At 45.9% G+C, this 25,980-nt stretch overlaps 1 protein-coding gene across 6 annotated transcripts in view; it reads right to left on the bottom strand.

The window, feature by feature from the left end:
- The window catches only part of SEPTIN10 (septin 10), a 140,163-nt gene that overhangs the window by 72,891 nt on the left and 41,292 nt on the right, over nucleotides 1–25,980 (bottom strand). For 5 of the 6 annotated variants that reach the window (XM_063953404.1, XM_063953403.1, XM_063953405.1 and 2 more), the window contains exons 2-7: nucleotides 23,182–23,253; nucleotides 22,856–22,970; nucleotides 16,433–16,628; nucleotides 15,588–15,774; nucleotides 8,523–8,684; nucleotides 8,027–8,123 (exon numbers count right to left, since the gene is read on the bottom strand). In XM_063953404.1, the coding sequence (XP_063809474.1) occupies nucleotides 8,027–8,123; nucleotides 8,523–8,684; nucleotides 15,588–15,774; nucleotides 16,433–16,628; nucleotides 22,856–22,970; nucleotides 23,182–23,253 (829 nt within the window). Of the gene's footprint in view, nucleotides 1–8,026; nucleotides 8,124–8,522; nucleotides 8,685–15,587; nucleotides 15,775–16,432; nucleotides 16,629–22,855; nucleotides 22,971–23,181; nucleotides 23,254–23,721; nucleotides 23,859–25,980 lie in introns of those variants that run through there. The other variant, XM_063953402.1, reaches the window with a different exon arrangement.

Below are 25,980 nucleotides of genomic sequence, written 5' to 3'. Positions count from 1 at the left end.
ATAACTTGTGATAAACTTACCCAGTTAACAGTATGAACAACAACAGAGCATCAGATAAACCCTGATGCACTATAACATAACCCTTATGCAAGCAATAACTATATACAAGTATTGCAGAAGAAGTCCGCACTTGGGACGGGCGCCCAGCATCCACTACGGACTACGAGAAATAGATTTACCGGTAAGTTAAATCTTATTTTCTCGAACGTCCTAGTGGATGCTGGGGACTCCGTAAAGACCATGGGGATTATACCAAAGCTCCCAAACGGGCGGGAGAGTGCGGATGACTCTGCAGCACCGAATGAGCAAACACAAGGTCCTCCTCAGCCAGGGTGTCAAACTTGTAGAACTTTGCAAAAGTGTTTGAACCTGACCAAGTAGCTGCTCAGCAAAGCTGTAATGCCGAGACCCCTCGGACAGCCGCCCAAGAAGAGCCCACCTTCCTTGTGGAGTGGGCCTTAACTGATTTTGGCAGCAGCAATCCTGCCGCAGAATGAGCCTGCTGAATCGTGTTACAGATCCAGCGAGCAATAGTCTGCTTTGAAGCAGGAGCACCCAGCTTGTTGGATGCATACAGGATAAACAGCGACTCAGTTTTCCTGACTCTAGCCGTTCTGGCTACATAAACCTTCAAAGCCCTGACCACTTCTAGTAACTCGGAATCCTCCAAGTCACGAGTAGCCACAGGCACCACAATAGGTTGGTTCATATGAAAAGATGACACCACCTTAAGCAGAAATTGTGGACAGGTCCTCAATTCTGCTCTGTCCATATGGAAAACCAGATAGGGGCTTTTATGTGATAAAGCCGCTAATTCTGACACACGCCTAGCCGAAGCCAAGGCTAATAGCATGACCACCTTCCATGTGAGATATTTTAACTCCACGGTTTTAAGTGGTTCAAACCAGTGTGACTTCAGGAAACTCAACACCACGTTCAGATCCCAAGGTGCCACTGGAGGCACAAAAGGGGGCTGAATATGCAGCACTCCCTTTACAAACGTCTGCACTTCAGGCAGAGAAGCCAGTTCTTTTTGAAAGAAAATAGACAGGGCCGAAATCTGGACCTTAATGGAACCCAATTTTAGGCCCAAAGTCACTCCCGCCTGTAGGAAGTGAAGGAAACGGTCCAGCTGGAATTCCTCCGTGAGGGCATTCCTGGCCTCACACCAAGCAACATATTTTCGCCATATACGGTGATAATGTTTAGCCGTCACGTCCTTCCTAGCCTTTATCAGCGTAGGAATAACCTCATCCGGAATGCCTTTTTCTGCTAGGATCCAGCGTTCAACCGCCATGCCGTCAAACGCAGCCGGTCCTCTGTGAGCATTTCTTGCAGATCTGGATACCAAGTCCTTCTTGGCCAATCCGGAACAATGAGTATTGTTCTCACTCCTCTTTTCCTTAGGATTCTCAGCACCTTGGGTATGAGAGGAAGAGGAGGAAATACATAAACCGACTGGAACACCCACGGTGTCACTAGTGCGTCTACAGCTATCGCCTGAGGGTCTCTTGACCGGGCGCAATAACTCTGTAGCTTTTTGTTGAGGCGGGATGCCATCATGTCCACCTGTGGCAGTTCCCACCGACTTGCAATCTGCGTGAAGACTTCTTGATGAAGTCCCCACTCTCCCGGGTGGAGGTCGTGCCTGCTGAGGAAGTCTGCTTCCCAGTTGTCCACTCCCGGAATGAACACTGCTGACAGTGCGCTTACGTGATTCTCCGCCCAGCGAAGAATTCTGGTGGCTTCCGCCATCGCCACCCTGCTCCTTGTGCCGCCTTGGCGGTTTACATGAGCCACTGCGGTGATGTTGTCTGACTGAATCAGAACTGATTGGTCGCGAAGCAGGGTCTCCGCTTGACGTAGGGCATTGTATATGGCCCTTAGTTCCAGGATATTGATGTGAAGGCAGGTCTCCTGACTTGACCACAGACCTTGGAAATTTCTTCCCTGTGTGACTGCCCCCCACCCTCGGAGGCTTGCATCCGTGGTCACCAGGACCCAGTCCTGAATGCCGAATCTGCGGCCCTCGAGAAGGTGAGCACTCTGCAGCCACCACAGGAGAGACACCCTGGCCCTGGGGGATAGGGTGATCAGCCGATGCATCTGAAGATGTGATCCGGACCACTTGTCCATCAGATCCCATTGAAAGGTCCTCGCATGGAACCTGCCGAAGGGAATGGCCTCGTATGATGCCACCATCTTTCCCAGGACTCGCGTGCAGTGATGCACCGACACCTGTTTTGGTTTTAATAGGTCTCTGACCAGTGTCATGAGCTCCTGAGCCTTCTCCATGGGGACCTAAACCCTCTTCTGGTCTGTGTCCAGAATCATGCCCAGGAAGGGCAGACGAGTCGTAGGAATCAACTGCGACTTTGGAATATTTAGAATCCAGCCGTGCAGTTGTAACAATTCCCCAGAGCGTGCTACGCTGATCAGCAACTGCTCTCTGGACCTCGCCTTTATGAGGAGATCGTCCAAGTATAGGATAATTGTGACCCCTTGCTTTCGCAGGAGCACCATCATTTCCGCCATTACCTTGGTAAATATTCTCGGTGCCGTGGAGAGACCAAACGGCAACGTCTGGAATTGGTAATGACAATCCTGTACCACAAATCTGAGGTACGCCTGATGAGGTGGATAAATGGGGACATGAAGGTATGCATCCTTTATGTCCAGAGACACCAAAAAATCCCCCCCTTCCAGGCTTGCGATGACCGCTCTGAGCGATTCCATCTTGAACTTGAACCTTTTCAGGTATATGTTCAGGGATTTTAAATTCAATATGGGTCTGACCGAACCGTCCGGTTTCGGTACCACAAACATGGTCGAATAATAACCCTTTCCTTGTTGAAGGAGGGGAACCTTGACCACCACCTGCTGAAGATACAATTTGTGAATTGCAGCTAACACTATTTCCCTCTCTAAGGGGGAAGCTGGCAGGGCCGATTTGAGGTATCGGTGAGGGGGCATCTCCTCGAATTCCAGCTTGTATCCCTGAGACACAATCTCTATTGCCCAAGGATCCACCTGGGAGTGAACCCACTTGTGGCTGAAATTTCGGAGACGCGCCCCCACCGGGCCTAGCTCCGCCTGTGGAGCCCCAGCGTCATGCGGTGGATTTAGTGGAAGCCGGGGAGGACTTCTGTTCCTGGGAACTAGCTGTGTTGTGCAGCTTCTTTCCTCTGCCACTGCCTCTGGCAAGAAAGGATGCACCTCGGACTTTGTCTTTTTGTGAACGAAAGGACTGCATTTGGTAATACGGTGCTTTCTTAGGTGGTGAGGGAACATATGGCAAAAAAATTGACTTTCCAGCAGTAGCTGTGGAGACCAGGTCCGAGAGACCCTCCCCAAACAATTCCTCACCCTTGTAAGGTAAAACCTCCATGTGCCTTTTTGAGTCGGCATCGCCTGTCCATTGCCGAGTCCACAGGACCCTTCTGGCAGAAATCGACATTGCATTTATTCTAGAGCCCAGTAGGCTAATGTCTCTTTGAGCATCTCTCATATATAGGACAGCGTCTTTTATATGCCCCAGGGTCATTAATATAGTATCCTTGTCCAAGGTATCAAGATCCTCAGATAAGGTATCCGTCCATGCTGCTACAACACTACACACCCAGGCCGACGTAATTGCCGGCCTTCGTAAGGTACCTGAATGTGTATAAATGGACTTCAGGGTACCCTCTTGCTTTCTATCCGCAGCATCTTTTAGGGTGGCCGTATCCTGTGACGGTAGGGCCACCTTCTTGGATAAGCGTGTTAGAGCTTTGTCCACCCTAGGGAAGGATTCCCAGCGTAGCCTGTCCGTTGGCGGGAAAGGGTACGCCATAAGCATCCGTTTGGAAATCTGCAGTTTTTTTATCTGGAGATTCCCAAGCTTTTTCACATAACTCATTTAGCTCATGTGAAGGGGGAAAGGTCACCACCTGCCTTTTTCCCCCATACATATGAACCCTCTTGTCAGGGACTGGGGTTTCCTCTCTGATGTGCCACACCTCCTTCATTGCTATAATCATATAACGTATAGCTTTAGCCAATTTAGGCTGTAACTTTGCATCATCATAGTCGACACTGGAGTCAGAATCCGTGTCGGTATCTGTGTCAACAATTTGGGATAGTGGGCGCTTCTGAGACACTGACGGCCTCTGCGACATAGGATCAGGCATGGGCTGAGACCCCGACTGTCTAAGGTTTCAGCTTTATCCAACCTTTTATGCAAGGAATTAAGATCATCATTTAAAACCTTCCACATATCCATCCAATCAGGTGTCGGCGCCGTCGGCGGAGACACCACATTCATTTGCTCCCGCTCTGCTTCCACATAGCCTTCCTTGTCAAACATGTCGACACAAGCGTACCGACACACCACACACACAGGGGATGCTCTTTTTGAAGACAGTTCCCCCACAAGGCCCTTTGGAGAGACAGAGAGAGAGAGTATGCCAGCACACACCCCAGCGCTATATGTCCCAGGAATCACACAGTAACTTAGTGTTAACCCAGTAGCTGCTGTATATAATGTTTTTGCGCCTAACTTATGTGCCCCCCCTCTCTTTTTACCCTCTTCTACCGTGACTCTGCAGGGGAGAGCCTGGGGAGCTTCCTCTCAGCGGAGCTGTGGAGAGAAAATGGCGCTGGTGAGTGCTGAGGAAGAAGCCCCGCCCCCCCAGTGGCGGGCTTCTGTCCCGCGTTTCTGAACAAAATTATGGCGGGGGCTCATACATATATACAGTGCCCAACTGTATATATGCCCAACTTTTGCCAAGAGGTCCTAATTGCTGCCCAGGGCCCCCCCCCCCTGCGCCCTGCACCCTACAGTGACCGGAGTATGTGGGTTTAGTGTGGGAGCAATGGCGCACAGCTGCAGTGCTGTGCGCTACCTCAGTTTGAAGACTGGAGTCTTCTGCTGCCGATTTTGAAGTCTTCTTGCTTCTTCCACCCGGCTTCTGTCTTCCGGCTCTGCGAGGGGGACGGCGGCACGGCTCCAGGATCGGACGACAAAGGGTGAGTTCCTGTGTACGATCACTCTGGAGCTAATGGTGTCCAGTAGCCTAAGAAGCAGGACCTATCTTCAAAGAGTAGGGCTGCTTCTCTCCCCTCAGTCCCACGCTGCAGGGAGTCTGTTGCCAGCAGATCTCCTTGAAAATAAAAAAAAACCCTAACAAAATACTTTCTTATAGCAAGCTCAGGAGAGCTCACTAAACAGCACCCAGCTCGTCCTGGCACAGATTCAAACTGAGGTCTGGAGGAGGAACATAGAGGGAGGAGCCAGAGCACACCAGTATCCAAATTCTTTCTTAAAGTGCCCTGTCTCCTGCGGAGCCCGTCTATTCCCATGGTCCTTACGGAGTCCCCAGCATCCACTAGGACGTTAGAAAAAAAAAAGAGGGGGAAGAGGAAAGATATGGGGAGATACAATGATCTGAAATATAGAAGATATATATGAATGCACAGCCTCGTACTTATGGATTACAATTTGGGATAAAAACAATGCAATAACATGGCACTTCATCAGAGGTATAGAGAGAGAAGTAAGGGGGTACACACCTAGAGATGTGTGCTGAGCGATCTAGCAGAGACCGCTCAATCTAGCAGAGACCGCTCAGCACAGATCTCTCCCCCGCTCAGCACTCAGCGAGATGTGTGCCGAGCGGAGGCGGGGGGTGGGGCGCTAACTTCATACAGCAGTGGAGTGAGCGTCCTGACTAGACTGTGCCTGCAGGCACAATCTAGAACCGGAGATAGTGACGCAAGGGGCCGCGCATCGCTATCGCTATGGGCATACACACTGAGAGATCCGTGCTTAATTTCTATGCAATCCTGTCAGATTACTTAGAAATTAAGCACGGTTCTCTCCGTGTGTACCCCCTGTAGAATATAGGCATCCTGAGTTCTCAATTTTAAAGCAATTGTTTAGAGATAACCATGGAGGAGGAGGAGTGGGGGGAGGCTAGTCATGTTTCCATTTACAATGACCATTCTTGTTATAAGAATGTTGTTTAGGAATGTTGGGGAATAGAATATGGGTACATATAGCACTATTGCCAGTGGTAATGGGAAAATTCAGGCTAAGGCGATATGAATAAGGTGTTCTGTGTTCCTTTAGAGGGGCTTGATGACTGGAAATCTCCAACACGTTGGTAAAGCGTCACCTACTTGTCCACAGGTGTGCTAACAAAACTTGGACTGGAGAGCCATCATTTTGTGCAATCTCTGGAGTTAAAAACATATATCAGTGGTTCCCAAACTCAGTCCTCAAGGCAGATGTGCTCAAGCATGGATATTCTTAAAACCTGTACGGTTAGGGTGCCTTGAGAACAGAGTTTGGGAACCACTGACATACAGTATGGTAAAACAACTTGACAAAGGTCTCAACAAGGCTAATGAATCTTGACATTTTGATATCAGAGAAGGATGTGACTCCAGTAGGCTCCAGCCTCAAACCTAGGTCTGCTGTTCAGGAGTTTGTCAGGAGAGATCTCAGAGAGCAGAAGATTGCACCAATGTGTATTTCCCCCTCTATGGTTCCGGGATGTAAATCGAGAAGTGGTGGCAGGAAGCAAAGCACACGGGGAGGAATGCAACTTGAGAAAGGAGGGGGTAAATTTACTAAGATGGGAGTTCTATTTAAGATGGGATGTTGTCCATAGTAACCAGATTCCAGGTATTATCTTCTAGAAGGTGCTAGATAAATGAGAAATAGAATCTGATTGGTTGCTATGGGCAACATCCCATCTTAAATAGAACTCCCATCTTAGTAAATTTACCCCCAAGATGTCTAATCTCGAGGAATTTTCAGAAATTGGGAAATTGTGCCTGTAGTTGAGAGAAAGATATGAGCCTCCACAGAATAGATATTATACAGTACACCTAATTAGACAAATGAAGACATAGGATCAGGGAGACGTGCTTCGTAGGAGGATAGCAGAAGGCAGGTAAAAAGTGCAAAAGATTGTGAACAGCTTTTCCATGTTTTAATCGTGTTGCTGGATGTCCTAGCTATGCCTTGATGTAAACAGCTAAATTGTTTAAGCTACATAACTTTACAAAGGGCAATACATTTGGAAAATCATTAGTTTGCTATGCACATTTCAATACATGAGATCATCAAAGGGTCTTCCTTTCCATAGCAACATCAGCTAAACTTGCTAAATCCAATTTGTAGAATTATTCAAACTGGTTCCACTTTTGCTTCATCATATGGAATTAACTATTATTTTACTCTCAGAATTAAATGGAAAAAAAAATTAGTTCACCCAATAAGAGGTATTCTTTTATATTTCTAAAAACACAAAATTATATAAAGTAAATTGCAGTTTAGTTTTAGATTTCTTGTAAGTCTGTATGTAACTCATTGAGTTGCAAGACATCCATCAAACAGCGGTATGCCAAAGTAAAGAGAAATTGATGCATTTTCCTGTACTACTGATTTTCCTGTCCTACTGATGCCAAAGACTGCTGCTCTTGGCATCATGTATACAGAGGCTACCTTGTGTCCTAAGAGAACTTCACCTTTAATGTGTCTCAGGTGAGTCTTCACCAATGAATTCAATAGTGATTCGGTCGGGATCCCGACAGTCAGAATGCTGACAGTAAGTACTGGGATTAGGGATAGGCTGCACGAGGGACAGTTAGGTTGCGGGAGGGGAGGGTTTGGGTTAGGGTTAAAATATTCACCGGGATTCTGATTGTTAGGATGCCGCTGTCGGCATTATGAGAAGTTCTGCAGCTTCCAGTAGTTTTATTTATGTGAAGAACATGCAGATTTTGAACGAGACAGACGTTCGGCACAGCCGAGACCCCCGGTGAGTCGAGAGTAGCTGACTCAAATGAAGCAACTGAAGCCAAAGACACATCTGTAGTCCCCACAGCTTAAGATTCCAATTTAAAGCAAGCGCCTCAAACACATATTGTAGAACCTGCAACAATTATTTTCTTGTAAATTGATCCATTAGAAAAGATATTTATTTCAGGGAAGTCATAAAATAATACCTTCTCCAATGATCAGAGAGAAAGGTTTTACCTTGTACGATGCCCCATGGATACTGACGAGCCTTAACCATCTTGTTACCAATCTTGACTTCCTCCATACTTCCGACAACTGCAAAAGGGAGCTGTGCCTGAAGAAATACAAGTTTTCATAAATGACCTCTTGTCAGACATGACTAAAAATATTCCAAGTTTTCATAAAACCTAATTAGTATTTCTAAAAATATATCTAAATACATTTTTGGGGTTTTGCTCTGAGCTGTAATGTCTATACTACAGAACCATAGTTCTATATTTGCTTATCAATGATGTAAAAAAAAAAACGACAAAGAAACTTTTATTCTTTTCATCTCATACATGTTAACCTATCTGAAGCACTGCTGTGTCAGAACTAAGTCCCAACATGCTCTGCCAGATGTAGTTATACACCGACTGGACAGCCAATGCTCAGTAACCTGTAATTTATAGGCCTGTGACGAAATAAAAATAGCAGACAATGTAATGATGTAAGTATTTTATAGAAGACTTACATTCATTGAGGCATTAAGCTTACTGATGCTTTCATCATCGGTTGGGAACTGGTAGATTTGCACACCATTACTGACCAGTTCACTTATAAGTTTTGTTTTGAACCTATGCAATTCAGACTTTGAGATCACATCTGCTTTTGCAATGACAGGAATGATGTTAACCTAGGAAGAAATAAATTCCACAAGATAAAAAAGCAATTTACATGAACACCTGGAAGGGAAATTCAGTGTAAAGAATGCAGCACTAAAACACCCAATTAACTTATGCAGCATAAAAATAGCATATTCACTAACAAAACATGCTTTCTTATCACTTCCGAGCAAGGATGTTGGCAGGTTTGTAAAATCTTTATTAACATTGAAAACTGGTTTTATGGACAAATCCCTGCAGTGACACAATTGCTGGAATCTGCTCTATATTGTTTCACTATAAAAATAAGAATTTACTCACCGGTAATTCTATTTCTCGTAGTCCGTAGTGGATGCTGGGAACTCCGTAAGGACCATGGGGAATAGCGGGCTCCGAAGGAGGCTGGGCACTCTAGAAAGATCTTAGACTACCTGGTGTGCACTGGCTCCTCCCACTATGACCCTCCTCCAAGCCTCAGTTAGGATACTGTGCCCGGACGAGCGTACACAATAAGGAAGGATTTTGAATCCCGGGTAAGACTCATACCAGCCACACCAATCACACCGTACAACTCGTGATATGAAACACAGTTAACAGTATGAAACAATAGAGCCTCTCAACAGATGGCTCAACAATAACCCGATTTAGTTAACCATAACTATGTACAAGTATTGCAGATAAACCGCACTTGGGATGGGCGCCCAGCATCCACTACGGACTACGAGAAATAGAATTACCGGTGAGTAAATTCTTATTTTCTCTAACGTCCTAGTGGATGCTGGGAACTCCGTAAGGACCATGGGGATTATACCAAAGCTCCCAAACGGGCGGGAGAGTGCGGATGACTCTGCAGCACTGAATGAGAGAACTCCAGGTCCTCCTCAGCCAGGGTATCAAATTTGTAGAATTTTTGCAAACGTGTTTGCCCCTGACCAAGTAGCTGCTCGGCAAAGTTGTAAAGCCGAGACCTCTCGGGCAGCCGCCCAAGATGAGCCCACCTTCCTTGTGGAATGGGCATTGACAGATTTTGGCTGTGGCAGGCCTGCCACAGTATGTGCAAGCTGAATTGTACTACAAATCCAACGAGCAATAGTCTGCTTAGAAGCAGGAGCACCCAGCTTGTTAGGTGCATATAGGATAAACAGCGAGTCAGATTTTCTGACTCTAGCCGTTCTGGAAACATATATTTTCAGTGCCCTGACAACGTCTAGCAACTTGGAGTCCTCCGAGTCCCTAGTAGCCGCCGGCACCACAATAGGCTGGTTCAGGTGAAACGCTGACACCACCTTTGGGAGAAACTGGGGACGAGTCATCAATTCTGCCCTATCCATATGGAAAATCAAATAAGGGCTTTTACAAGACAAAGCCGCCAACTTTGATACTCGCCTGGCAGAAGCCAAGGCCAATAACATAACCACCTTCCACGTGAGATATTTCAGATCCACGGTTTTTAGTGGTTCAAACCAATGTGATTTTAAGAAACTCAACACCACGTTGAGATCCCAAGGTGCCACAGGAGGCACAAACGGGGGCTGACTCTGCAGCACTCCTTTTATAAATGTCTGAACTTCAGGTACTGAAGCTAGTTCTTTTTGAAAGAAAATCGACAGAGCCGAGATCTGTACCTTAATGGAACCCAATTTAAGGCCCATAGTCACTCCTGCTTGCAGGAAATGCAGAAATCGACCTAGTTGAAATTCCTCTGTTGGGGCCCTTTCGACCTCACACCATGCAACATATTTTCGCCATATGCGGTGATAATGAGTTGCTGTAACCTCTTTCCTGGCTTTAGTAAGCGTAGGAATGACTTCCTCCGGAATGCCCTTTTCCTTCAGGATCCGGCGTTCAACCGCCATGCCGACAAACGCAGCTGCGGTAAGTCTTGGAATAGACAGGGCCCCTGCTGCCGCAGGTCCTGTCTGAGTGGCAGAGGCCATGGGTCCTCCGATATAAATTCTTGAAGTTCTGGGTACCAAGCTCTTCTTGGCCATCCACGAGTATCGTTCTTACTCCTCGCCTTCTTATTATTCTCAGTACCTTTGGTATGAGAGGCAGAGGGGAGAACACATAAACCGACTGGTACACCCACGGTGTTACCAGAGCGTCCATAGCTATCGCCTGAGGGTCCCTTGACCCGGTGCAATATCTTTTATAGCTTTTTGTTGAGGCGGGACGCCATCATGTCCACCTGTGGCCTTTCCCAATGGTGTACAATCCTATTGGAAGACTTCTGGAGGAAGTCCCCATTCTCCCGGGTGGAGGTCGTGTCTGTTGAGAAGATCTGCTTCCCAGTTGTCCACTCCGGGAATGAACACTGCTGACAGTGCTAACACATGATTTTCCGCCTATCGGAGAATCCTTGTGGCTTCTGCCATCGCCATCCTGCTTCTTGTGCCGCCCTGTTGGTTTACATGGGCGACTGCCGTGATGTTGTCTGATTGGATCAGTACCGGCTGGTTTTGAAGCAGAGGCCTTGCCGGCCTCAGGGCATTGTAAATGGCCCTCAGGTCCAGAATATTTATGTGTAGGGAAATAACCTGACTTGACCAAAGTCCCTGGAAATTTCTTCCCTGTGTGACTGCCTCCCAGCCTCAAAGGCTGGAATCCATGGTCACTAGGACCTAGTCCTGTATGCCGAACCTGCGGCCCTCTTGAAGATGGGCACTCTGCAGCCACCACAGTAGAGATACCCTGGTCCTTGGAGACAGGGTTATCAGCCTATGCATCGGAAGATGCGATCCGGACCACTTGTCCAACAGGTCCCTCTGAAAAGTTCTTGTATGGAACCTGCCTAATGGGATTGCTTCGTAGGAAGCTACCATTTTTCCCAGGACTCGCGTGCAAAGATGCACCGCTACCTATTTTGGCTTCAGGAGGTCTCTGACTAGAGATGACAACTCCTTGGCTTTCTCCTCCGGGAGAAACACTATTTCTGGTTTATGTCCAGAACCATCCCCAGGAACAGTAGACGTGTCATAGGAACCAGCTGTGACTTTGGACTGTTTAGAATCCAACCATGCTGTTGTAGCACTTTCCAAAATAGTGCTACCCCGACTACCAACTGCTCCTTGGACTTCGCCCTTATAACGAGATTGTCCAAGTACGGGATAATTACAACTCCCTTTTTTTTGAAGGAGTATCAACATTTCGGCCATTACCTTGATAAAACACCCTCGGTGCCATGTACAGTCCAAACGGCAGTGTCTGGACTTGGTAATGGTAATCCTGTACCACAAATCTGAGGTACTCCTGGCGAGGATGGTAAATGGGGACATGCAGGTAAGCATCCTTGATGTCCCAGGATACCATGTAATCCCCCTCGTCCAGGCTTGGAATAACCGCCCTGAGCGAATCCATCTTGAACTTGAATTTTTGTGTTCAAGGATTTTAAATATAAAATGGGTCACACCGAACCATGCGGTTTCGGTACCCCAACCCGTGTGGAATAGTAACCCCGTCCTTGTTGAAGTAGGGGCACCTTGAGTATTACCTGCTGGGAATACCGCTTATTAATTGCCTCTAGCACAGCCTCCCTGCCTGAGGGAGTTGTCAGCAAGGCATATTTTAGGAAACGGCTGGGGGGAGACATCTCGAATTCCAGCTTGTACCCCTGAAATACTACTTGAAAGAAACAGGGATCCACCTGTGAGCGAGCCCACTAATTGCTGAAATTTTTGAGACGGTCCCCCACCGTACCTGGCTACACCTGTGGAGCACCCGCGTCATGGTGTGGCCTCACAGGAGGCGGGGGAAGAATCTTGATTCTGGGAACAGGCTGACTGGTGCAGCTTTTTTCCCTCTACCCTTGTCTCTGTACAGAAAGGAAGCGCCATTTGACCCGCTTGCTTTTCTGAAGCCGAAAGGACTGTACCTTTGTCTGTGAGGAAACCTGAGGTAAAATTATTTCTTCCCAGCAGTTGCTGTGGATACGAGGTCCCAGAGACCATCCCCAAATAATTCCTCACCCTTATAAGGCTCTCTATGCGCTTTTTAAGTCAGCATCACCTGTCCAGTGACAGGTCTCTAATACCCTCCTGACAGAATGGACATTACATTTATTTTGGATGCCAGCCGGCAAAATATCCCTCTGTGCATCCCCCATATATAAGACGACGTCTTTAATATGTTTTTATGTTTGCCAACTAGTATCCCTGTTTGACAGGGTCACCGACCATGCTGCAGCAGCACTATCTGCAGGTCTCAGTCTAGTACCTGAGTGTGTAAATACAGACTTCAGGATAGCCTCCTGTTTTTTATCAACAGGTACCTATTAAAGTGGCCGTATCCTAAGACGGCAGTGCCACCTTTTTTGACAAACGTGTGAGCGCCTTATCCACCCTAGGGGATATCACCCAGCGTAACTTATCCACCTGGCGGGAAAGGGTACGCCATCAGTAACTTTTTATAAATTACCAGTTTCTTAACGGGGGAACCCACGCTTTCACACACTTCATTTATTCATCTGATGGGGGAACAAAACACTGCCTGTTTTTTCTCCCCAAACCTAAAACCCATTTTTAGAGGTGCTTGGGTTAAAGTCAGAAATGTATAACACATTTTTTATTGCCGGGATCACGTCACGGATGTTCCTAGTGGATTGTGTATATGTCTCCACCTTGTCGACACTGGAGTCAGACTCCGTGTCGACATCTGTGTCTGCCATCTGAGAGAGCGGGCGTTTTTGAGCCCCTGATGGCCTTTGAGACGCCTGGGCAGGCGCGGGCTGCGAAGCCGGCTGTCCCACAGCTGTTACGTCATCCACCCTTTTATGTAAGGAGTTGACACTGTCGGTTAATACCTTTCACCTATCCATCCACTCTGGTGTCGGCCCCACAGGGGGCGACATCACATATATCGGCCTCTGTTCTGTCACCCTATAAGCCTCCTCATTCAACATGTCGACACAGCCGTACCGACACACCGCAGACACACAGGGAATGCTCTAAACGAGGACAGGACCCACAAAAGCCCTTTGGGGGGACAGAGTAAGAGTATGCCAGCACACACCAGAGCGCTATATATATATATATACAGGGACTAACTGAGTTATGTCCCTAATAGCTTTTATATAATATACTGTATACAGTGCCAATTTTAATGCCCCCCCTCTCTTTTCCCTCTTACTGTACTGTAGAATTGCAGGGAAGAGCCAGGGAGCTTCCCTCCAGCCGAGCTGTGAGGGAAAAATGGCGCCAGTGTGCTGAGGAGATAGGCTCCGCCCCTTTTTCGCTGCCTATTCTCCCGTTTTTTATGGAATTCTGGCAGGGGTATTTACCTCATATATAGCCCCTGGGGCCATATATTGAGGTATTTTAGCCAGCCAAGGTGTTTTTATTGCTGCCTCAGGGCGCCCCCCCCAGCGCCCTGCACCCTCAGTGACCGGAGTGTGAAGTGTGTGAGAGGAGCAATGGCGCACAGCTGCAGTGCTGTGCGCTACCTTGGTGAAGACAGAGTCTTCATGCCGCCGATTTTCCGGACCATCTTCTTGCTTCTGGCTCTGTAAGGGGGATGGCGGCGCGGCTCCGGGACCGAACATCAAGGCTGGGCCTGCGGTCGATCCCTCTGGAGCTAATGGTGTCCAGTAGCCTAAGAAGCCCAATCCGGCTGCAAGCAGGCGAGTTCGCTTCTTCTCCCCTTAGTCCCTCGCTGCAGTGAGCCTGTTGCCAGCAGGTCTCACTGAAAATAACAAATTCTAAGACTATAACTTTCTAAGAGCTCAGGAGAGCCCCTAGTGTGCATCCAACCTCGGCCGGGCACGAAATCTAACTGAGGCTTGGAGGAGGGTCATAGTGGGAGGAGCCAGTGTACACCAGGTAGTCCTAAATCTTTCTAGAGTGCCCAGCCTCCTTCGGAGCCCGCTATTCCCCATGGTCCTTACGGAGTTCCCAGCATCCACTAGGACGTTAGAGAAATGTACATTTGGAGTTCCATAGTAGAACTATGTAACATTCATAGTTGTTTCAAGTAAGATTAGAGCATGACAAATGTCCTGAAGCTAGACCTTAATGCTTTAGTAGAGACCTCTAAACCATGAGAATGATCTTATTATGAATGTATTAACAGTTAATTATATAGCACACACTATAGTGCCACCATTTGCACTACCCATTACTGAGAAGTATTTATTTTGTCAATTAAGATTATATCTATACATACAGGTTGAGTGTCTCTTATCCGTTACTATACTAAAAACAATAATATTCATAAAACCGTAGTTTTCAGACAGCCATGACATAATCTAGTGGCAGTCATTCTTATCTGCAGCCCCACTGGGAAATTTGTCTCCATCTACTCCACCTGCCCCCCCCCCCCCTCTTCCCGGCAGACCCCCCACCCCCCAACTGATGGACTGGAGCCCGGGTATTCCAAAATCACCATGGTCCTAAGCATTTCAGAAAACGTAGACTCGACCTGTATATAAAAATGACAGAAATGCTGCACTCACCATAATAAGCAATGGGGTTATTATTACATTTTATTTATAAGGCGCCACAAGTGTTTTGCAGCACCGTACAGGTTTTAGTTCTTATTTTGATAGAAACATTTAAGCTTACAAACTCCGTCATGGGACCCTATTATTCTGCAAGTTCCTATTCTATCATTCAGAGTTATAACATGGCAATTGCTATCACATTAGAATAAAACGTAACATATGCTTACTGGTTTAGCGCTCACCTGCACACTGGCTTTTAAAAGTGATAAACTATCATTTTTCATACACAGCCCGTACAATGACAGAAGCTGATTTGCTGGTACTTTATCTCACCCCCATTTATCTCTCTCCAATCTACCCCCCAGAGTCCACAAAGATAGGACCCTAGTCAGGAACTGAACTCATAACCCTAGTGCCATTGTGTTGTCCACATATGTAAAAGAGATATCAGTATCAATGTCGCTTATGAACTCACAGAAGTACAGTAAATAGGAAATATTACCTTGCTATCCAACTTTTTCATAGTTATCAGATCAAGAGATTTGAGGGCATGTCCAGTGGGAGCAATGAAGTAAAGGCATGCATGAATGCGGCTGTCATGGTATTTGTACAATAAACGTTTTATCTTTAACTCTTCTTGTAAATAGGCTTCAAACTGTGTGTCAATGTAGTCCACGATGGGCATGTAGCTGAAATCATAGGAAACATTTACTGGGACAGTTTAGGTAACTCTTACTGGTTTTAAGTAGCATATAGTCTAAAAAGTCACATATTGCTAACCCTCCCACTTGTGGCTAACCGCTCGCTTCTAAAACTGAGCACTCATTGCCGCACTCATTGCCAAAGCAGTACTGTTCATTACAACAGAGAGTCCACCTAATGAGATAAAGGGGGTACACACAGAGAGATCCGTGTTTAAAATCTAAGCAATCTGACTAGATTGCTTAGATTTTAAGCACGGGTCTGCAGTGTGTATGCCCCCAGCGATAGGGTCGCGCATCGCTATCGCCGGTGCTAGATTGAGCCTGCATGCAGGCTCAATCTAGCAGGTCTCTCACTTCACCGCTGTGTGAAGTGAGCGGACCACCGTCCGTCCCCTCACTCAGCACATCGCGCTGTGCTGAGCGGGGGGAGAGATGTGTGTTGAGCGGTCTGTGTTAAGATCGCTCAGCACACATCTCCCCCCGTCAGGCCGCACTCCAGAAGTTTGCTAAGTAATGTGCTTCTCGGGTGGAGATTAGTCCTTGGTATCTCTGTCTGCATACTCCATATGCCCTTGCTATGTGAAACAGTTGAAGACAGAATAAATGAAAAAACAGATGAAAACACTGGTAATGTAAAACAAACCTGTCCTCTTTGTTTATCTGGTCTCCAAAACCTACTGTATTCACAATAGTCAGTTTCAAGTGTACATTGCCTTCACTGAGGTCGTAAATCTGTGATTTCAACTTTACAGAGGGCTCAAAATGAGTGGATTCATGTTCTTCAAAATTAGTATTAAACAGTGTATTAATCAATGTTGATTTTCCAATTCCAGTCTCTCCTGCAAAGAAAGAAAAGGCAGTTTTCTGTTACAGACACATACAGTACTCCAGTAGTAAAGGTTACTCTGAAAGATGCGCTAATCTGTGTCATTAAAGCGCAGCACAACAGTAATACACAATAATGGGGGTAATTCTGAGTTGATCCCAGCAGGAACTTTGTTAGCAGTTGGGCAAAACCATGTGCACTGCAGGGGAGGCAGATATAACATGTGCAGAGAGAGTTAGATTTGGGTGGGATGTGTTCAAAGTGAAATCTAAATCGCAGTGTAAAAATAAAGCAGCCAGTATTTACCCTGCACAGAAACAAAATAACCCACCCAAATGTAACTGTCTCTGCAAATGTTATATCTGCCCCCCCCCCCCCCCCCTGCATTGCACATGGTTTTGCCCAACTGCTAACAAATTTGCTGCTGCGATCAACTCTGAATTACCGCCAATATTAGTCCTGCTGTGTGCATGTCTTAAGATGGTAAGTAATTGGGTGCTATGTCTGGATCTGACCCACCATGCAACTGTAAGCTACTGTAACTGTGTTGCTAGCTAATTCACTTTTGATCTTTGCAACTATGACATTTGGCAGATGGAAGGGGTGCAGATTTTACTATGGGGGAGATGTATCTAATCTTGGAGAGATAAAGTATCCACCAGTCAGCTTCTATCATTTTTCAAGCACACCCTTTAAAATGACAGTTAGGAGCAGATTAGTTGCTACTGTATCTCTCTTCACTTTATCTCCTTCTCAGGTTTGATACATCTTCCCCAATGTCTTAGAGGGCAGGCTGTAGGAGTGGATGAACGTCAGGCTCAGTTAACTGCCAATGCTGAGTGTACATAGCAGTGAAGTCTGACAGATTTGTATTAAGAGGTATCCTACATTGCCAAAAGTATATAGGCACACATTCTAATTATTGTATGTGGCCATTTCCAATGCCAAATGTCAGCAGGACTAGTGAAAAGAAATGGCTCACACTTCACTATCTGGGGTGTAGTATGGTATGCCGGCGGTCGGGCTCCTGGCGACCAGCATACCGGCGCCGGGAGCCCGACCGCCGGCATACCGACAGTGTGGCGAGCGCGCCACACTATTTTATTCTCCCTCCAGGTGGGTCGTGGACCCCCACAAGGGAGAATAAGTGTCGGTATGCCGGCTGTCGGGTTCCGGCGCCGGTATACTGTGCGCCGGGATCCCGACAGCCGGCATACTGAAGACCACCCCACTATCTGGTGGCTGTCAAGAGAACACTCCCTGCCCAAATATATAATGGCAACTGCAAAGTTTGGTAGAGGGAGGGGGGACCACGGGCTGGCCTATTATGATGTATGGAAAAGGCCGCTTAGTTCCAGAAAGAGAGACATCTCATTTCTATAGCACATGATATTCTTTAGAGTTGTGTGCTCCCACATTTGTGGCATGGGGAAAGACTTTGCACGACGTGTGCACTAACAGTCTTCCTTGAAAACATGGTTTGCTGATTTTGGTGTGGAGGAATTTAACATCACCTCAACCCCATTGAGCTGGAACGTCAACAAATGTCTTGCGGATGAAGGGGATTAAATTCCTAATTTTAGTGGACAACCTTTCCAGAAGAGTAGAGGATATTTTACCAGCAATATAGGGACCAGCTCCATATCAATGCCTATGGTTTTGGAAAGAGATGTCCATCTAGCACATACTGTAAGTGATGCTCGGAAGTCTACATACCATTTAGTGCATCTCACTACTTGTCTGCAAACAGGGTAATTACAGTAAGAAAACATGCTTGCTGGTCATAAATAGAATGCTAACCCGCCTTTAAAATAGCTATTTACCCCCTGCTACATAACACAAATATCCTATTAACATGAATACCATGGTTGAGCATCTTGTAGTGAATCATAGGGGTATATGCAATTGCGGTCGAATTCCCGAAATTGTCGAATTTCGGGTCATTTTCGCCCAAAAAAAAAATTCGCCTATGCAATTCAGTGCTTTCCGACCAAAAAACGGACTTTCAAAATTCGACTTTTTGAAATTCGAATTTTTGCAAATTCGACTTTTCTGCAATGATACAAGTGCTGCAATTCGACAAAAGCATATTCAATTCAAGTTTGGAAATTCGACAGCAGTGCTTTTAGACAGCAAATTCGTCATTTTCAATCCGCCACACTTTGGAGGGTGAAAACAATTAAAAAAAATTTAAACATGTTTTTTTTGGTGTTTTTTTTTTTAGGAATAGCAGATCTATTTATATTAGAAGGGATTAGGTACTTTTTTTTTTTTTTTTTGGAGGCACAAATATTATTTATATATTTTTTAAAATATAATTTTTTTTTATTTTTTTTTTATTGCTGGAACGGTAAAATCCTTTAAAAAAATGGCGTGGGGTCCCCCCTCCAAAGCATAACCAGCCTCGGGCTCTTCGAGCTGGTCCTGGTTCTAAAAATGCGGGGGAAAAATTGACAGGGGATCCCCCGTATTTTTAAAACCAGCACCGGGCTCTGCGCCTGGTGCTGGTGCAAAAAATACGGGGGACAAAACGAGCAGGGGTCCCCCGTATTTTTCACACCAGCATCGGGCTCCACTAGCTGGACAGATAATGCCACAGCCGGGGGTCACTTTTATGCCGTGCCCTGCGGCCGTGGCATTAAATATCCAACTAGTCACCCCTGGCCGGGGTACCCTGGGGGAGTGGGGACCCCTTCAATCAAGGGGTCCGTCCCGCCCAGCCACCCAAGGGCCAGGGGTGAAGCCCGAGGCTGTCCCCCCCATCCAATGGGCTGCGGATGGGGGGGCTGATAGCCTTTTGTGATAATGAAAAGAATATTGTTTTTTCCAGCAGTACTACAAGTCCCAGCAAGCCTCCCCCGCAAGCTGGTACTTGGAGAACCACAAGTACCAGCATGCGGGAGAAAAACGGGCCCGCTGGTACCTGTAGTACTACTGGAAAAAAAATACCCAAATAAAAACAGGACACACACACCGTGACAGTAAAACTTTATTTCATACGTCGACACACACATACTTACCTAAGTTCACACGCCGACATCGGTCCTCTTCTCCATGTAGAATCCACGGATACCTGAAAATAAAAGATCAATATACTCACCTCAGCCATGGTCCAGAGATACATCCACGTACTTGGCAAAAAAAGAAAACGAACACATGGGCCACCGGACTGAAAGGGGTCCCATGCTGACACATGAGACCCCTTTCCACGAATGAGACCTGTCAGTGACAGCTGTCACACAAAGGTCTCTAAAGCCAATCAGGAAGCGCAACTTCGTTGCGCTCACCTGATTGGCTGTGCGCTGTCTGAACTCAGACAGCGCATCGCACAGCCCCGTCCATTATATTCAATGGTGGGAATTTAGCGGCTAGCGGTGAGGTCACCCGCCGGTCAGCGGCTGACCGCGGGTAACCCCACCGCAGACAGCAAAGTTCCCACCATTGAAACTAATGGAGCGGCTTTGCGATGCGCTGTCACAGCACAGACAGCGCACAGCCAATCAGGTGAGCGCCACGGAAGTAGCGCTTCCTGATTGGCTGAAGGGACTTCAGTGACAGGAGTCACGTGATGTCCCGGCATTCGGGAGAAAGGGGTCTGATGTGAAAGCATGGGACCCCTTTCAGTACGGCATGGAGCGGGTGTTCGGTTTGTTTTTTTAACAAGTACGTGGATTTATATCTGGACGTGGATGTACCTCTGGACGCTGGAAGGTGAGTATAATTTTTTCACAGGTACCCTCGGATCGTCGGAGACCGTGGCAGTCGGCGTGTCAACATAGGTAAGTATGTGTGTGTCGGTAGTGTGTAATAAAGTTTTACTATCAAGGTGTCTGTGTACTGTTTTTATTTGGGTATTTTTTCCCCAGTAGTACTACAGGTACCAGCGGGCCCGTTTTTCTCCCGCATGCTGGTACTTGTGGTTCTCCAAGTACCAGCTTGCGGGGGAGGCTTGCTGGGACTTGTAGTACTACTGGAAAAAACAATATCTTTTTATTATCACAAAAGGCTATCAGCCCCCCCATCCGCAGCCCATTGGATGGGGGGGGACAGCCTCGGGCTTCACCCCTGGCCCTTGGGTGGCTGGGGGGGGGGACCCCTTGATTGAAGGGGTCCCCACTCCCCCAGGGTACCCCGGCCAGGGGTGACTAGTTGGGTAGTTAATGCCACGGCCGCAGGGCACGGCATAAAAGTGACCCCCGGCTGTGGCATTATCTGTCCAGCTAGTGGAGCCCGATGCTGGTGTTAAAAATACGGGGGACCCCTACTCTTTTTGTCCCCCGCATTTTTGGCACCAGCACCAGGCGCAGAGCCCGGTGCTGGTTTTAAAAATACGGGGGATCCCTGCCCAATTTTTCCCCGCATTTTTAGAACCAGGACCAGCTCGAAGAGCCCGAGGCTGGTTATGCTTTGGAGGGGGGACCCCACGCCATTTTTTTTTCAGGCTTTTTCCCGTTTTTTAAAATCGCGGCAAAATCCGCCAAATCGGCCGATTTTCGCCCGCGGGACTGTCGAATCAGTTTTGCATTGAATATGGTGAATTCCGGCAGCCACCTGCCAGAATTCACCTGTCGAATTGTGTCGAATTTAAAAATGGCGATAATTTGCCGCGATTCGCCGTGAATTGCATATACCCCTTAATCTCAGACAGAGCCACGAGCTACAGAGTGCGTAGAAATAAACAGAGATGAAGTGCAGCTTGTGTGAAGCAACAGGAATAGTGCTGGGTAGTCAAATTATGTGTTACAGGATGTCAGCCAAGGCTGACTGGCAGACATCCAACCTAACCTTCAGCAATTTGTTGATGCGAGAGAAATCAGACTATAAAATCAACTAAGAGAGCAGACCATTACATCCAGATAAATGTTTACACCCATATTGTGTCTCCTTTGAGTTGTCCATACAGGTTGCACAGTAATGCTCGTGGCTCTTCAACCTGCGGCCCTCCAGCTGCTGTGGAACTACACATCCCAACATGCCCTGCTCAGATTTAGAATGCCTTAAGAGCAAAACTGTGACAGGGCATGTTGGGATGTGTAGTTCTACAGCAGCTGGAGCGCCGCAGGTTGAGGACCCATGCAAATCAAACTATACAGTACATGAAAGGTAAAAATAGAAGAAAGGTAAAGAATTGTGAAAATTAGAAAAAGAATGGCTAGATCACAGTTACAAGTAAGACAGACATAGGACATCCATTTAACTACACACAACTAAAAATAATGGTTTGCACACTATACTTTTGTAAGCACTTAAACAAAGCAGTATTGCTATGGATCCACTGAAATAGTAGATCAACATGTAAAAAGGTTATAAATATCTTATATTTCAGAACAGATGTTATACTGTAACATTAGTCAGCTGATATTGCAGTTTTAAGATTTCTTCTCATACAGTATGCCTAGACCTAATTTATCTTTATCAGTCACTTACTGTATAACCATGTGCTGTTACCAACTTACAATTATTTGGTCCTTATCTGTAAATATTTAGTATGCACATCTCACAGAAAAAAATTTAACTTGGCATTATGCTAACAAGCTGGTAAATCTCCACATTTTGCACCGTCCATGTTTAGCAATCTTGCTGTGAGGAATCACTTAGTCAAACACTTTTTATTTTGGTAACCAGGTGTTTCATACATAATTTTTTATTTTTTTTGCCCAAACACACGCACACACTTACACACTAGGGTTAATTTTTATCGGGAGCCAAAAAACCGACCAGTATATTTTTGGATTGTGGGAGGAAACCAGAGTACCCGGAGAAAACACACACAAGTATAGGGAGAATATACAAACTCCGTACAGTTAGGGTCATGGTGGGAGTTGAACTCATGTTCTCACTGCTGTGATGCTAACTTTTACACCATCCGTACTGAGACTTTTAAGAGGGGAACGGGTCCTCTCTAAAAGATGCCCATGACCACAGGGTGTGGCATTCCCCAAAAAATTAAAATGTTTTAGGAGGGTGCCAGGAAAAACGTAACATAGAGCCAAAGAAGGGCGGCAATGTGGACTAAAGTAAATACAAACATAACTGTTTATTTGCAAAGAGAAAACAGTGTTCCAGGTCAGTAGGACCCTTTTCAAGCTACATAAATCTGCAAATAAACAACTTTATTGTGATTTTACTTAACCCTCTATAAGTTGTCCTGATTTGCATAACACTACCACTGCAATAAATGTAAATATACAGCACAGGGAGACAGAATTTAAGTTTGCAAGTGTTAATATGACAACTTACCAATGCACAAGATATTGAAGCAAAACCCCTGATGAACGGATTTATTGACTAGCTGGTCCGGTAAACTGTCAAACCCCACATGACCAGCAAGAGGTAAGTTGCGGACATTTTCATTCTGCTCAGGGAATAAATATTTTATGAATAATTTGAACTATTTATAGCTCAAAAATATATCTAAAAGATTAATTTAAGTATAAAACTATTCATGTATATCTTTAGAAAAAAAATGCAAGTTAACAAAATATTCTTCTGATCATAATAAGCAGTATAATTAATGAAGAACGTACTTCAGCTCAGAATAAACAGGCTAATAAATGGCAACTCACTTTTATTCCATCTTGAGTGTAGTCACTAGTGGGACTCTGAGGGGATTTCATTCCAAAATTTGCTTGGTAAGCCTATGGTAAGAACGCAGAAACAGCTATTCACATTAAGGTAACATTTTACATCCATGATCATTGCATACTGCAGTGCTGCTATCCCCTGTCATTTTTCCAATCTACAGTCACAGATAGGGAAAACTGGAAAAGAAGTATTCAACATTAATGCAGATATAAGAGAGTCATGAAATCTTGACAGTAGGATAGGAGATCAAATAATGTGGAAAATAGGCATGCCTTCCTTATTGAGGGAGGGGGAATTATATTGATGGGGATTTTTAAGTGCATATGAATAAACACTATTCAAGTGTTGCTGTGTTCCTGCACATACAACCCCCGCACCGGACATTACTGTTATGTTGTTCCATCATTTTCACGAGCTGGTAATCACTCCCCTAAGTGTTAAGAGTGTCAGTTTGCTGAATTAGTGTGTACCGCTGGTTTCAGCAACACACAGATTGCTTGGTTACTTCCTTTCACACTCACCTTCAATATTTCCCCAGGTCCTCCGCCTCCCTTTGGAACTCCTTCCCAAATCGGACTTTCTACCAGTCTCGCCAGCTTCAAACATTCGCTCAAAACAATCCTGTTCATCAAAGCCTACTAGCCCACTTAATAAATCTCCACTTTCCTCTCCTCATCTGACCTATTCCTCTACCCACTTATCCCTCCAACTGCTCATCCCGCCCCTTAGTATTTAACCTTGTAAGCTCTCATGGAAAGTGATCTCCTCCCTCATGTAAAACTCATATGGTGCCCATACACTTATGAGATTATCGGTACTAGCCTTCGATTTCGACCACATCTGTGAGAGAAATCGAAGGCTTGTATGCACATTTTAGTACCTTTCGACGCGATGCGCGGGCACGCCGGTCGAATATCGCGTCTCAAGATATTATGTGCTGCACTTAATATTTCTCGCATCGCAGTGCGATCGCATGTGGTTTTAAAAACCACATGAGATATATCGCACTGCGATGTGCGATGGGCACCCGCCGGGAGCGGTCAGAGGCAGCTCCCACTCGGCGGTGACGTGCCCAATCACGTGATTACCATGCGATCTATCGGATGATCGCATGGTAACCTTTTTGGCAGTTCAAGTGCGATTTCATCGCACCTGAACTGCCGGTGCGATGCCCCGCTATGTCGCGTCGCTGCGCATCGCACAAGTGTATGGGCACCATTAGTCTTACCCATGCCACCAGTGCTTCTGGTCTCTTTTCACAAAGACACATTCATAGATTCACTGTATGCTCACCACTAGGTTGTGTACAAGCTCATTGAATGTGAATTCCCTTCCCCTCCCTGTGACTCCTCCCTGCTTGTCTCTCAAGATAGAGTGAGTTCCCTACCTATGCCACATTCTACTATGTCTGTTGGTTGAATGCTCTACATTAGTAATGGTTAGCATTACTGCCTCACAGCACTGAGGTCATGGGTTCGATTCCCACCATGGCCCTAACTGTGTGGAGTTTGTATATTTTCCCCGTACTTGCGTGGGTTTCCTTCAGGTACTCCGGTTTCCTTCCACAATCCAAATATATACTGGTAGGTCAACTGGCTCCCAACAAAATGAACCTTAGCGTGAATGTGTGTGCGTGTACATGTGGTAGGGACTATAGATTTTAAGCTCCACTGGGGCAGGGACTGATGTGAATGGGCAAATATTCTCTGTACAGCGCTGCGGAATATGTGTGCGCTATATAAATAACTGGTAATAAATAAACAATAATAATAGTAAGATATGTTTACATATATTTACTGTACATACGATATGTAAATATTCAATGTTATTGTTATTATGTACAGTATATTCCCTGCGCAGCGCTGTGGAAATGTGGTGCATTAAAAATAAAAAAGGTAATAAGAGCTAAACCTAAAGTGCTGTTTGTTCTGCTAAGATGTTTATCCTTTACATACAACTGTAGAGGAGAAAGAATGACATGAGTATTCTAAAAAATAAATAAAAATAAAAAAAGAAGAGCATTTGTTCCTTACAAGGTAGAGGTGAGTTGTGGTGTGACTACCAGGGACCAAGGCACACAGAGCCGAAGAGGTGGTTTGGCCTTGCGGCACACACCTATTTTCTTCCCTCCAGGGGCATGGACAGCTCTCCCAGAAATGCTGGGCTGCCCCTAGAGGCTCTCCCTGCACTGACTGCCCCTCCTTAGTGACAGGAGCTGGACGCTGCACTGTGACTTTATAGTGCAACTGGCTCCTGATCACTGTGGAGGAGCGCTGCCATTTAGGGGTCATCCCCTGGAAAATCCTCACTTCCCTTGTGACAACAGTGTCAGGATCCCCATTTTTTTTAGAAAGGTTTTAACTGTATTGTTACATAGACCATGGATATACTCCATAAAGGCCACATACCAAATTTGAAAAAGGAATTAGTTCTCCCATGTGAAAGAATCTCTTAGGAGTCGATTCATGAAGCAGTGAAAATTGTGGAGAAGTTGCCCATGACACCCAATCAGCTGCTATGTATAATTTTATAGAATGCACTTAACACGAATTGATTGCCACAGGAAACTTCTCCACTGACTCACTTCTCCATTCTTTTCACTGCTCCATGAATAGAACCCTAAGTTTCAAACCCAACAGCTCTGCTATTTAGAAGTGTGTCCCTGTGAGAAGGGAGAATGCTTCTATAGCGGGTTAAATAAACATTTTAGTGATCTAGTATAGAAAAAAACATTGCAATAGTCATATTCAAATAACGCTGTGATTTATAGTGTAGAAATG

Source organism: Pseudophryne corroboree, chromosome 2 (assembly GCF_028390025.1).
Source record: "Pseudophryne corroboree isolate aPseCor3 chromosome 2, aPseCor3.hap2, whole genome shotgun sequence".
NCBI classification, from domain to species: domain Eukaryota; kingdom Metazoa; phylum Chordata; class Amphibia; order Anura; family Myobatrachidae; genus Pseudophryne; species Pseudophryne corroboree.
This window is presented reverse-complemented; position numbering and strand designations above follow the sequence as displayed.